General features: G+C 36.0%; 1 protein-coding gene across 1 annotated transcript; it reads right to left on the bottom strand.

Moving 5' to 3' along the window:
* Window positions 1–183: 183 nt before the first annotated feature.
* On the bottom strand, window positions 184–12,948 carry LOC128186615 (probable phospholipid-transporting ATPase IIB). Its single transcript, XM_052856441.1, has 26 exons — window positions 12,823–12,948; window positions 12,352–12,540; window positions 11,077–11,218; window positions 10,774–10,887; window positions 10,063–10,230; window positions 8,905–9,051; window positions 8,715–8,795; window positions 8,319–8,465; window positions 7,332–7,421; window positions 7,041–7,111; window positions 6,578–6,743; window positions 6,377–6,433; window positions 5,847–6,125; window positions 5,348–5,509; window positions 5,151–5,243; window positions 4,974–5,057; window positions 4,528–4,698; window positions 4,021–4,209; window positions 3,449–3,593; window positions 3,123–3,187; window positions 2,892–2,980; window positions 2,585–2,716; window positions 2,218–2,326; window positions 2,023–2,080; window positions 1,443–1,646; window positions 184–1,311 (listed from the first exon to the last, which is right to left on the bottom strand). The coding sequence occupies exons 1-26, from the start codon at window positions 12,876–12,878 to the stop codon at window positions 1,178–1,180; spliced, it is 3,342 nt and encodes a 1,113-aa protein (XP_052712401.1). The 5' UTR covers window positions 12,879–12,948; the 3' UTR covers window positions 184–1,177.
* Between the last annotated feature and the right edge of the window lie 2 nt (window positions 12,949–12,950).

Genomic DNA, 12,950 nt, shown 5'->3' on the forward strand with positions numbered 1-12,950 from the left:
CGTTTAGGGTATTAACCCAATTCATACTCTTTTCTCTTGCACTTAAGACCTTTAATAATGGACACAACACAGTTGATGAATAGCTGTACAAATACTTCGTCACTGACACCATTGTGATTTTTTACACCAAGGTAATAAGAAAAGAATGGTTATAGTATGTATAATGGCTAAAGAAATATCACAACATTTGATGGAATATTTTTTTTAATTTTCAGAGGTTTACCATGCCCCAGAAAAAAAGTTGTAGCAATAAATATAAAACACGTACAAGAATAACATTAATCTCAATGAATCGGCTTATTACATAGGTGCAAGTATGTCTGGCTGCTCTAGACAATGAAACTGTAAACATTTAGACCCTGTGGATAGTATGCAACTTGTTTTGAATCCAAAGTTTGCTTTACTTAAAACAGAAATCAGAATGTTGGTCTTCATTTTAAAAGAAAATTTTGAAAAAGTAGTCACAAATTTATTACCATTTCAAAAGCAACTTTATTTTAGTTATAACTTTATTTTAGTTATCGATTTCTTACCATTTCATTATGAAACAAACTTTAATATCCATATAAGTGCTATAGGTAATAGCTGAGTTATTATTTTAATCATTTATACTGCTGTAATCCAAGATATGGACATGCTTCTTTAAGAACATCGGATCCATCCAACATCAAGTTCTTGAATCATCAATAATATATATCGGTAAAACATATTAAAAAGGAAAGAAAACAAAAAACAAAAAGAAATATAAGCAATAGAGAAAATTGAACTGCACAGAAAGACTGATAGTTTCCATTAGTAAAAATTTGACAGAGCACTGATTGTACAAGACATCATTAAAAGTATCACACTAAATGCATGGTTTTACATATCATTCATCAAGCAAAGCACTTACAGAATGTCGATTTTTTACAATGAAAATATTGTAAACTGGAATGACTAAAAACTAGAACTGTTGAGAAGTCTACATGGTAAAGTTGGGACATGTTTTGAAACACCCTGGGATCACTTCCTAACATTAGAGATGAGAAATCCAATAAGCTCAGAATACACATACAATACACAAGTATTTCACATGGAGGCAAGTATTAACTTTTGTTTGGTGATTTCCTTATAATGTACCGTACACATACCGGTAACTTAATGAATCAGTCAAAAAGAAACTGAATTGAGAAGTTCATCATGTTAATTTGGCATATACAGGGGGAGAGAACTTCTTGCGCAGGTACTTTAGGATATACAAGGGTATACAGCTAACTGACGTAATGGCCACCACTTTCCATATAAAGTCAAAGGTCCTCAGAAAGGTCCCATCTGTAATAAAATGATGCAAAACTTTATCATCATTGACAGACAATTTTTTTTTATTTAAAGGCTCTTTATGGAACAATATATCCAAAGAAGCAATTCATTATCTTGGGGACAAATTACAATCATGAACTTACCAAAGTAATTCCGCAAAACGATGAGAGAAGCGATATAGATTGCCAAACTGAACACTTCAGCTACAGCCATGGCCCAATGCCAGGTTCTTATCGTCAAGGCAACCATCAGCAGTTCTGTCAGAATCAGGGCAGTGAAGGTTATGGACACCACGTGAACAAAGTCCTCGTCAAAAAGCCACAGAGCACCGTAAATAATGATACCACCTGGAAAAAGAGGTGTTAAAAAATTCATGTGCAATATAAATATTGTTTCAGCTACTTGTATGCAATTTTAATAAAATCGGTACTGGTAAATACGTTTTATGAGTAAAAACGCTTCACGACTGGTCCTCTGATAAAAGATTACTTAAATTAACTTTGTAGTCATCTGTAAACAATTCAATGTACATGTCTTGTTACTACTGCATCATAGCATCATTCTGTTAGTGGATTATCAACGTACATGTACTCATTGTGTACACTGGGATTATCTACATGTACTTATTGGTGTACACTGGGATTATCTACATGTACTTCTGGTGTACACTGTACCCTCTTTTATAATGACATGATACAGTAACACAAAATCCATACAACTCACCTTGATATATACTGATAAGAACCCACAGGAAAAAGGTTTTAAAGGAAAGTGATCTCCCCTGAAACAGACATAAATAAAGAACTCTCAGTAAAAGACAAGAGGTTAAATTTCTGAAACTCTAGGATTTCAATAAAGAATATATCTCAGTTCAAGCCTCATATTTCTGTAGCATGCTTCCTTTAGGAGACAGGTTACCTTGACTAGTTCCTTATACAGTTCTGGATAGGTCATTGCTGTTTCCGCGGAAACATCCTTGTCAAGCACCAGGGAAAACACTGGGTACATTGTATAAACGGTGGCATAGCTGTAACATACACAAATGTTTTTTAGAAGAAGTAAAATTATCCTATTGCGGGTGTTGATTAATGAGAATAGATGGACTGTTTTATGGTTAATAAAAATTTAAAGAATCAAAATCAATAATCATGGTGACTATCTCTTTCATATGAGATAAAATCACATGTACATGTAGCAATTAATCTGCAACAAAAATGTACTCCCATGTACAATAATCTATTGAAGTTTTTCAAATGTTTTGCACGTTAATTTTTTTAATATTTACCCAATCATGAGAAAGCCTGGGAATAGAGCAATAGACGCAAAATAAAACACGGAGCAGAATACGGCCTGCATTGTTGAGATGATCAGGCCACGATGCATGACGAACTGACTGAGGGCAGCTGAGCGTTTGTAACTACAAATAGAACAGAACATCTTGTAAGATCAAAACAAGACAAATCCATTAATTTTTGTCAGTCATTTACAAATTTTGTGCATTTTTTCACATCAAATCCTTAATTGGGAAGATTATTCAGTGTTTATGAAGTCCTTTTTTCAGATAATGATGTATAAAGGCCCGTTTTTCTGACCTGTTTCTGCCATGCACCATCAGGAGTCGACCAATGTGACTAAACTGAGTGATGGAGAAATCGGCGGCAAGGGATGCCTGCTTACCCTCCTGTAATTACAACAAAATACCATGTTGTTAGAATGTAATACAATATGGGTACTAAAACTGCAGGAAACTCAGTGAAGAAAAACATGTTAATAGAATACATGTATAATCATAAAGAGTGCTGGGTAATTGAAACGTTACGTACTTTACCCACGATTCCCACTCCAACATTGGCTGCTTGAATCATGCTGACATCATTTCCTCCATCCCCTACAAAATATGGAGTTGTTTTAAAGATCTTGCAATAAAAATTTCATTAGAATATAATACCTTCCAGCTTCAATGATTTTTAACCAAGCTTTTCATCAAGAGTCCTTCAGATGCCATTCAGCATTGTTTGGTGTAGACTATGTTCTTTATTTATTTCATTGTAACATTACAAGATTGTATAATGATTAATGAAACCAATCACACATGGATCATATAATGTGAGAAAATGTAAATGTAATAATATAAAAGAAAACTCTGTACCTATCGAGCATGTGCGTTTGCCTGTGTGGTTCTGTAGGAGCTTTACGATGTCAGCTTTCTGAGTTGGAGAACATCGACAGACGACGACTGACGGACATTGACAGGCCAACTCCACAAACTCGTGTTCATAGTATTTAAGGCACACCTGTACCACAAACATAAAATTTGAAAATCATTATCAAACTGGATTCATCCATCCTTCATTGTGAAAAACAAATATTGTCCTAAAAATTTTGTAAGATTACATCTGGGAGCAAATATTATATTACAGTGTACTGTCAACAAATTTTTATTCATATGCGAAAAATTTTCACAAGGTCACAATGTCCTCGTTGTCACAGATATTTCCCGCTACGCACCAGTTCTTAAATATCTAAGGTATATTTTTTTCTACATCTTGTTCGTAAGAATAAGTTTTCAAGAACCAGTTATTCTCCAATAAATCACAAAATAAAGTTTTCACAAATAAAAGTTGGTTTACAGTATATTATAAGGAAAACATTTCAGTACAATTATAATTGATGATAAAAATTTCAATTGATTGATGTCCATTTTACAAATGAACACAATACCTGTAGAGAGTTGCCAGTGATTATCAGAGCATTGTCTTGTTTCTTCCTGAGCGCGTTCAGCTGTAAGTGAGCCTCCGTTCTGCCGTTGACCACACCAAAGATGTGGACGTCCTGAGTCCTGGACACCAGCTTGGAACTCTTGGCGATACATATAGCCGTCTCCAGTTTATCCCCTGTCAGCATCCACACCTGTCACAGAACATTCAACATCAGAAAACTAGTCCATACTTATCAGTGTTTTAGCAACACCGTAATTATTGTACAAGTCGAAATATTTTTTTTAGAACAAAAAGCATGTTGTTTTTGTTGATTTTTCTGTTTGGGATTATAAAAAGATGACCTTGACCTTCACATAAGATGATCTTCACACCATTTTTTCTCTGCATTATATAACCTTGACACCTAATGAACCTTAAGCATTATGAAACCCAGAGATTTATTCAATGTATTAAAGTGCTAGCTTGTACCTCTGTAATAACTGATTTAGAAAACACAATTTGTTCTGACCTTGATGCCAGCATTTTTCAGCATTTCAAGGGTCGGCCTGACCCCATCCTGTAGCTTGTCCTCAACCCCGGTCAGACACAACAGCTCCATGTCCCTCTCCAAGCTCTCTATCACCCCTTGGACTTTGGTATTTCTGTCCTGGATGCTCATCTTAGCTTGATGATACCGATTCTGGAAAATAAAATATTATTTCTATATTGCTGATCATCTACTTCTTACCTTTCAAAAAACTAAAGGTTTTTTCCCCCTATTCCATATATCAAATATTACAGATTTTGACACACTGCTAAGAATTAAGAACTTGATCCCAATCAAAGATTCACACTTATGTAAATAGAGTCATAAAATGTAAATCAAGATTGATATTTGACATAAAATTACATGAACCTGTACTTGAAAGTTCAATTTCTAATAAAATTGGTGTGATAAATTTTCTATAAACTTACATCAAATTCTTGGTACTGTTCTTCAGTCAGTATTTTCTTGGCAACCACCAAAGTACGAAGCCCTTCTCTTGCCATATTTCCACACTGAAGAGAGACCACAAGCAAAAAAATAAATACAAAATTAATCTATTCAAAATTGAAATTTTGAATTTCCTTCACAAAATCATGACCTTTTACCTCTTCTTCCAGCCAATCATTATACTGTACAATTGTCTGCATAACAACATCAGCTCCTTTCATGTAAAAGGAAATCTCTCCTGTTTTCTCTTCCTGAAAATAGAGGATATGACAATAGGTTTACCAATTAAGAAACAGTTCAAGTATAACTTGTTCATATATATAAAACATTATCTAGTGGTAAGTGAGAGAGGTACCTTAACAATGATCCCCATTCTCTTGGTCTCCGAGGTGAAGGGGAAGATATGGAGGATGTGATAGTTGATGACCGAGCCGTTGGGGGCTCGCAGCTGCATGGAGTTCAGATCTCTCTTCAGTAACGTCAGCCCCACACTCTCTGTCCACGTCACTAGTGCTACCTGGAACACAGACACAAACTCTAAATTGTGCTGTATGAAGTATTGCAAACCTAAGTCAATTCAATCATACAAGTGACCACTAACCCAGACTGACCGATTGTCTCTTTCATTAGCAAGTTGTTTTTCTTTAAAATTAATTAGTGTATTGATGTAAATATATACTAATACAAGACATCTGTATCTTAAGAGACAAAGCAGACTGTACCAACTAATACAAAAGGAAAAGCTAATCCATTAATACACTGCTAACTATTCCAATCCCAGCTACCTACACCATAAATAACAAAATCACATTTCATAATGGACAATGACATCAAAGCCTCTTTCTGACACTGACCTCGTCGGGACTGGAGGCCTGGTACACCACTTCCTGCTGACTCTGTTGGTCAGCCTCAGTTTCGTATCCAGCCTCACTGTTGTCACTCTCCTCATAGACAGGGGTGACATTGTGACACAGGGCCAGGGCCCTCACTGCCTCAAACACTCGGGTGATGACCGTCCGACGTACAGGCCCACTGCTACGTGAAGGGGTCATTGAGGGGCCCAGGAAGGGCTGTTGTGAGGACTGGGGCTCCTTCTGTTGTTGGGCAAATGTAGTCCTCAAATGGGATTGCACCTGTTCAACAGAATTTTGAAGTATTAACATGTACTCATATCTCTTATCCAAATAGCCTGTATCTTGTAAGATTTCCTTTTCCAAAGGTTTACAATCTGATGAATATTTTGGAAAATTCATATTTGCTATCAAATATTCACATATTGATAAACTTATCTTTATATTGATCATATTTTCTGAGCAGAATGTTTCTTGATAAGACAGTAATATATAGCTAGAGAGATAAACAGAACAGCTTTGTAAATTCTTACCTCATCCATTGTCTCGGGCGTGAATGACACAGTACCTAAGTGTAACTTTTTGAAAACCTGGAAGCAATAAGAGCCATATTAAATGAATGCCTATTAATCTTATTCCAGCTGTTAATGAAGAATGCTCTTGTTTACTACATTTACAAAAACTGTCAAGTTTTGAAATTGCAAATAACAATATTGGTACATTAGATGTCGTACCATTTCATTTTGAGTGAGTGTGCCCGTCTTATCAGACATGAGGTAGCTAACTCGACCCAGTTCCTCTGGAATTGTGGTACTACGGGCGATGGTTTCTGGGATTGCTTTATCCTTTTGAATCATAAATGAATATGCTGCCTTGCCCATATCTAGATTGATTCGCAAACTGAAAGATGGAACAAAGTAAAGAAACAAAAAACAAAATTCACATTGTATGGAACTCAATTTCAAACAATCTTGTTAAAATTAGACGTTCTGAATCTGCTACTGCTTCTCAAATGTTTGAGAAGCGGTAGCGGATTCAGAACGTCTAATTTTAATTAGATTGACTTTCAAAGATTATAAATTTGATAACAATTGACAAAGAATCAACAAATAATCAACATGTTTCAATGATTAAAAGTGTACATTCAGATTAAAGGAGTTTTAAAATTTTCAAATGAAACGAAAAATAATGCCGTACCTTATGGGTATGATGTAAGAAAACAGAAGAATAAATCTAAACAGATATCTGTACCAGGGCCCTTCAAAACCCTGAAAAAAAAAAGAAAATATCTATAATAACGTCAAAACAGAAATATTGTGATTCAAAAAACGGTGCTGAAGTGAAGACAATTTATCATGGTATTCTGTGATAAGATCTTGAATTAGGGCATTCAGTACCATGTTCAAGTAAGCATTATTCAAAATCATTTTAAAGAGCCTGAGCTACATTTAATCCAAGTATAAAGTGTTAGTGTCATTGAATACATACCTTCAGAGCCAGCATGACCACAGACAGGACGAGGACAGCAGAAAACAGCAGCTTGGTCAGGGTGTTCACCTCCAGGTCCAGCAGGCCAACCTACAAACACACAGACAAGTCATAACAGACAACCTACAGACACACAAATCATAACAGACAAACCTACAAACACACAGACAAGTCATAACAGACCTACCTACAGACACACACACAAATCATAACAGACAACCTACAGACACTCAGACAAGTCATGACAGACAACCTACAGACACTCAGACAAGTCATGACAGACAACTTACAGACAAGTCATGACAAACAAACCTACAGAGTACAGACACACAGACAAGTCATAACAAACAAACCTACAGACACACAGACAAGTCATGACAGACCAACCTACAGACACACACACACAAGTCATGACAGACAACCTACAGACACTTAGACAAGTCATGACAGACAACTTACAGACAAGTCATGCCAGACAACCTATAGACACACAGACAAGTCATAACAAACAAACCTATAGACACACAGACAAGTCATGACAGACAACCTACAGACACACAGACAAGTCATAACAGACCAACCTACAGACACACAGACAAGTCATAACAGACAAACCTACAGACACACAGACAAGTCATAACAAACAAACCTACAGACACACAGACAAGTCATGGCAGACCAACCTACAGACACACACGGATAACATCATAAAAGGAGGTCAAGGCCCCGATCACATTCTTTCATTCCCCACATAAAGATATCCACAGTTTTTTGGGGACCTTCAAAAGGGTAATAAAGAATCATTAAAGATAAAAGTTTGGATATCAGATACAATTTCCTTTGTGCATGAACTGCATATTACCTTAGATGAACTTAGATTTGCTCAATTGAAAACAAAGCAAATGTCAAGCATTTTGGGAGGTTATCTTAAAAACATAATATTTGTATTATAGAATTAATCTACATGTATAAGCAATCAATCCATACCTTTGATGGAGGTTGAGAAGTGTTCATCACACTGCGTGTCTCCGCCCCTGTATATATCACTACCCCGAGGGCTGAGCCTGAAGCCACTACTGTATTGGACCAAAGCGTGTTCTCAACACTCAGTGAGTCTTCTACAGGTTCATCATACTGCAAGTACACAAAATAACAATGCCATGTTCTTCTACATATTAACTTTACTATAGCTAGTGTACATGAAGGTACATGTACAATCAATGGGCACCGAGGCAAAATACGAATACTCAGAACTGAACATACTTAAATAAACATGCCTCACCTGAGGCTGCCAGGATTTTATTGTTGCTATTTGAGAATTTCTCAATGCTGTAATATCAATAATTTTGATAAATACATTAATTTTATCATATGAATGCTGACCCTTTTGAAGACCCCAACAAAACTGTGGATATCTTTCTGTGGGGCCTCTGCATAAACCTCTGCATGGATATCCAGGATGTCCTAAAACAGAGAAATTTATAGATATTCACAACCACCAGAGAGAGAGAGAGAGAGAGAGAGAGAGAGAGAGAGAGAGAGAGAGAGAGAGAGAGAGAGAGCAGTCACTCACCACACTGGTCTGGAGTTTCTGAGTACTCTGTACTGCTAGTTTCAGTTTCCAGTCCGTCTCTCCATCCAGCTGATCTGTTCTGATGAAACAAGCACCTGTTTTCTCAGTCGTTCTCAAGAAAATCATGTCTGCTGGCACCCGCTGGTTCTGCAAAAAATAGATACCAAGTTTATTGATATTATTTCATTCTATTAACAAACCAAAGTACCTGGTGTCAACTTTCAAGTACACGTTCATATAGACAGTTGTCCTCCTTAACCCCAAAAAACTACATTCTCACCAAATTCACAGTGATATAGAAACATGATTATATGCATGTACAACAAGGGGGAGTAACAGCAGGCTCTTGAGGTCCTAAATTCCAAATACAATTTTCCGATCGGGTTCGATATTATTGTACTACTCATGAATAAACTTTCAGAAAATTACAAAGTTCTCCATGAAATAAATCTAATTATTTCATTAAAATTAATAATTAGGTATAACCTATACATAACTATATCGCAACGTGTTACGAGATTCAGCCTTTTTTACTAATATGCATGCAAATTTACTGTAAACAAACCACATGCAGGGCTCGCGAAGATTCTCCTGGACATGTTTGTTGATAAAAATATGTCATTTCTACTTCTCCCAGGTAATAATTGTTCAAAGTTTTTAAAATAACCACAATCATTATTTTGTAAGCATGTATTTTGCGTGTTTATCATAGGAGTTGCTACAACCTAAATTCATTTTTGTAAATGACGCCCCTTGAGGGGTTATCTGACATATTTATGTCTGTTCATTTTAATATGAACCGAAATTGGGAAACCATTTATAAATTATAAAGTGATGATGTGTTCCTTTAACCTCGTATACCATGATGACCGTAGTCAGGCGAAGATCTTGTAGTTTTCAGCACGTGTCAATTAATGTCAATCAAAGTCCACGTGGTACAAATAAACGATATAAAATTATTCCGGTTTGTAAGACCCTTAAATTTCCAGAAGCTCATAATTACGTTAATTATGTGAAAGGGATTTTTATGTATTTCAACAATTACAATCAACGTTATTTCTTATTTCCTAATGATACAATAGGTAAATCTGAAGTTATTCACACGTGTTTTCAGTTGTACTGTCTCTTTAAGGCACTGATCATTCCATATAAACTGACCTTGTCTACCACAATGAGATCCCCGACTTTGATGTTACTACTGGGCACTGGAACCATTCCATCTCTGGTCAGCTTGCGGAATTTCTGGGAGTTAGCTTCCTTGTCACGTCTGTACCTTCTGTAATCATCCAGGGCCTCTCGACACATTGTCACAAATATGACAAATCCCTAAATGAAGGGTACATTTGTCAAAAAAATCACAAATCTAAGAAGTGCAACAAGGTTTAGACCACCAAATGTTCAAGAAATTGGCAAAAAATAACAATTGCTATATCTTTATTCATGTACCAAGTCATTGTGCAAATCTACTTGTATAGAAATGTCTAATTGAAGATGTTTTTAATTTTTTCTTTTCTTTTTAAAGGTCATTCCTTTGGCTAGTTTCTAGGAATTAGACATCAAAAATTCATCTTTATATCGTAATCAATGTATTGATCTTTGATAGATCTCTACATACTATCTATGTATGATAAAGCCCCATGTTGTGGGTCCTTTAAAGAGATGCAACAGCTGCCACAACAGCACAATGGCCACTGACAGCTGTGCAGGGTAAATAAACCTTTCACATAAACTAACTCTATTTAGTCTGTAATAGCAATCATCGTACAGATATTGCTGAGGGTTGACCTTATGCAGCATGTACCACAATGATGTCATATGGAACTAAAAATAGAACTGGTCAGTAGATACAGGATACCAAAATGTACTAACCAGAGGCCCCCAATAGGTGTACAGGTATCCAATTCTGATCTCTGGTATAAACTGGGACAGTGCCATCACAAGAAAGTACAGGTTTAAGAAAAACTTAAACTGTTCAAATAATACCTGAAAAGGAACCATTAATATACAGCTTCATATTGCGTCATGTCTATAACTTATATTATCAAATTTGTAAATCCTCAATGCTAATATCAATAACCAATTCTACATCAATCCTGTCAAACTTAAGTTTTATAGATATCAATATAAATCTACAACTGAAAAGTTTATTCACAGTTTTAACTTCAAGCAAACCTTTGGTATGAATGTGAAGATGCTGTACTTCTGATTGCGGATGACATTTTTTGGATACTTCTCATCTGAGGATCTCTGAAGTCCTATTGGGACATTTCTAGGATGATACTCTTTCCTTCTATTGCACAATCTTTCCCAACATCTATTTGTATGAGTTACAAAAATTAATCTAATAGTTTTTATTACTGTGGTTTCATCAATATTCATTGCATATTTATATCTAATTTAGCATTTTTAATTGATTTCATTATTAAGTTGATCCACAAATTTCAATGTTCATTGGAATGCAATTTCTAATAACATTTAGCATTAATTAGATGATTGCACATCCACAAATTTACATATTCTTAAAACTATGATTTTCATTAATTCCATAAAAATTTTGTACTCAAATATTGATGAAACCCAATCTGCTGACTGCACAAAAATAATTTTCCTACCTACCTAATAAAAAAATAATCAGCAAGTTGGGCAATCAAACATTTTAAAAGGTAAACACAGAGTTTGTATATACCCCTTCACGGTAACTGCGGTACTGTTCCCTTGCAGATCAAATTGATACACTTTGCTGATTAAATTTTAGTAGGTAGATAATTAAATGATGTAAATGAAACAATTGATGTCATGTCATATTTCACAAAACTATGTCATTTTGCCTTGCAAAAGGGAAGTACCGCAGTTACTGTGAAAGGTTCTCTTTAAATTGGTTACAATTATTGTATGATTCTATAGTCTATCCCAAATTTTTGTTTCATCACAGTTGATGAATTTTAAAGAAAATACACAAACTGGTCAATATTTCAAATCACTGCGATGCAAAATCCCCTTAGCTTTTATATTTAGCCGTGTATTGACACCTGACAAGCTTTAGAGGGGGCGTTTCAAATGTAACGGGTTACTAGGAGAAATAATGACAGACCAGACCGGGATTCTAACCCGGGCCCCCTGAATCTCTAGTCAGGTGCTCTACCAACTGAGCTATCCGGCGCCGGTAATCGAACCGGTCTGACCGTCACATTCCTCCCCTCTTAAATGATCTTCGTCCCCGAAGATCACCCCAGGCTCTTCCCCTGGCAGGAGTTCACCTGTCAGTTCCAGGGGTTGGTCACGGCACCAAATGTAACGGGGTAGGAGAAATAATGATAGACCAGACCGGGAATTCGAACCTGGGCCCCCTGAATCTCTACTCAGGTGCTCTACCAACTGAGCTGTCTGGCGCCGGTATTCGAACTGGTGTGACCGTCACACAAAGGAGAATTAAGTGTTGAGATCTACCTTCCACATGTGCTCTCCCATCCATCATTGATGATCTGTCCTAATCTGGACTGGTTTCGGTATCGTCTTCTGTTGACAAGAGAATCGCTCTCATCCATTTTAAAGCTTACTTCATTGTTATACATCAGTGGCATTTCATCCAAGCAAGTCTCATCTTCTTCATCGGAGTCATCATCACTTAAGTATTGTCTGATAATAAGATAACGATATAAATTTCAGAAAACTTTAGATCACACAGAGCATATTAGATTCTACAAACACACACTTATTAAGATTGTGTTTATGAATTGTTTCGCAATACACATAAACACGGTTACCAGTTTTCAATTTACTTATCATATGACTCAAGATCAGGCCACCGTCTCATTTTTCCTGTTTCCAATTTTAAGATCTATGGTACATTCTATAACAAACTCATCATCATCAAACGGCTGAGGCAAAATGTTACTTTTATATCATACTTGCTCTTACCTTTTTCGCCTAGTTGCGAGCAGAGATCGTTTCGCTGTACCGTAGATTCTCCTCATTCGCGTTCAATATTATTGTAGCCATTGCAGTCCCAAATATCAATGAAAATAAGGTAGACGATTTACTAAATT

This window comes from Crassostrea angulata, chromosome 6 (genome assembly GCF_025612915.1).
Source record: "Crassostrea angulata isolate pt1a10 chromosome 6, ASM2561291v2, whole genome shotgun sequence".
Classification (NCBI taxonomy): domain Eukaryota; kingdom Metazoa; phylum Mollusca; class Bivalvia; order Ostreida; family Ostreidae; genus Magallana; species Magallana angulata.

Bases quoted from the DNA above. Each gene is read 5' to 3' on its own strand.
- LOC128186615 (XM_052856441.1), bottom strand. From the start codon at position 12,878: ATGAGGAGAATCTACGGTACAGCGAAACGATCTCTGCTCGCAACTAGG. The intron at 10,888-11,076 runs GTTTGCTTGAAG...GTTCCTTTTCAG, and splicing joins TCTTCACATTCATACCAAAG to GTATTATTTGAACAGTTTAA. The intron at 5,058-5,150 runs GTAAAAGGTCAT...GTCTCTCTTCAG, and splicing joins ATGATTGGCTGGAAGAAGAG to TGTGGAAATATGGCAAGAGA.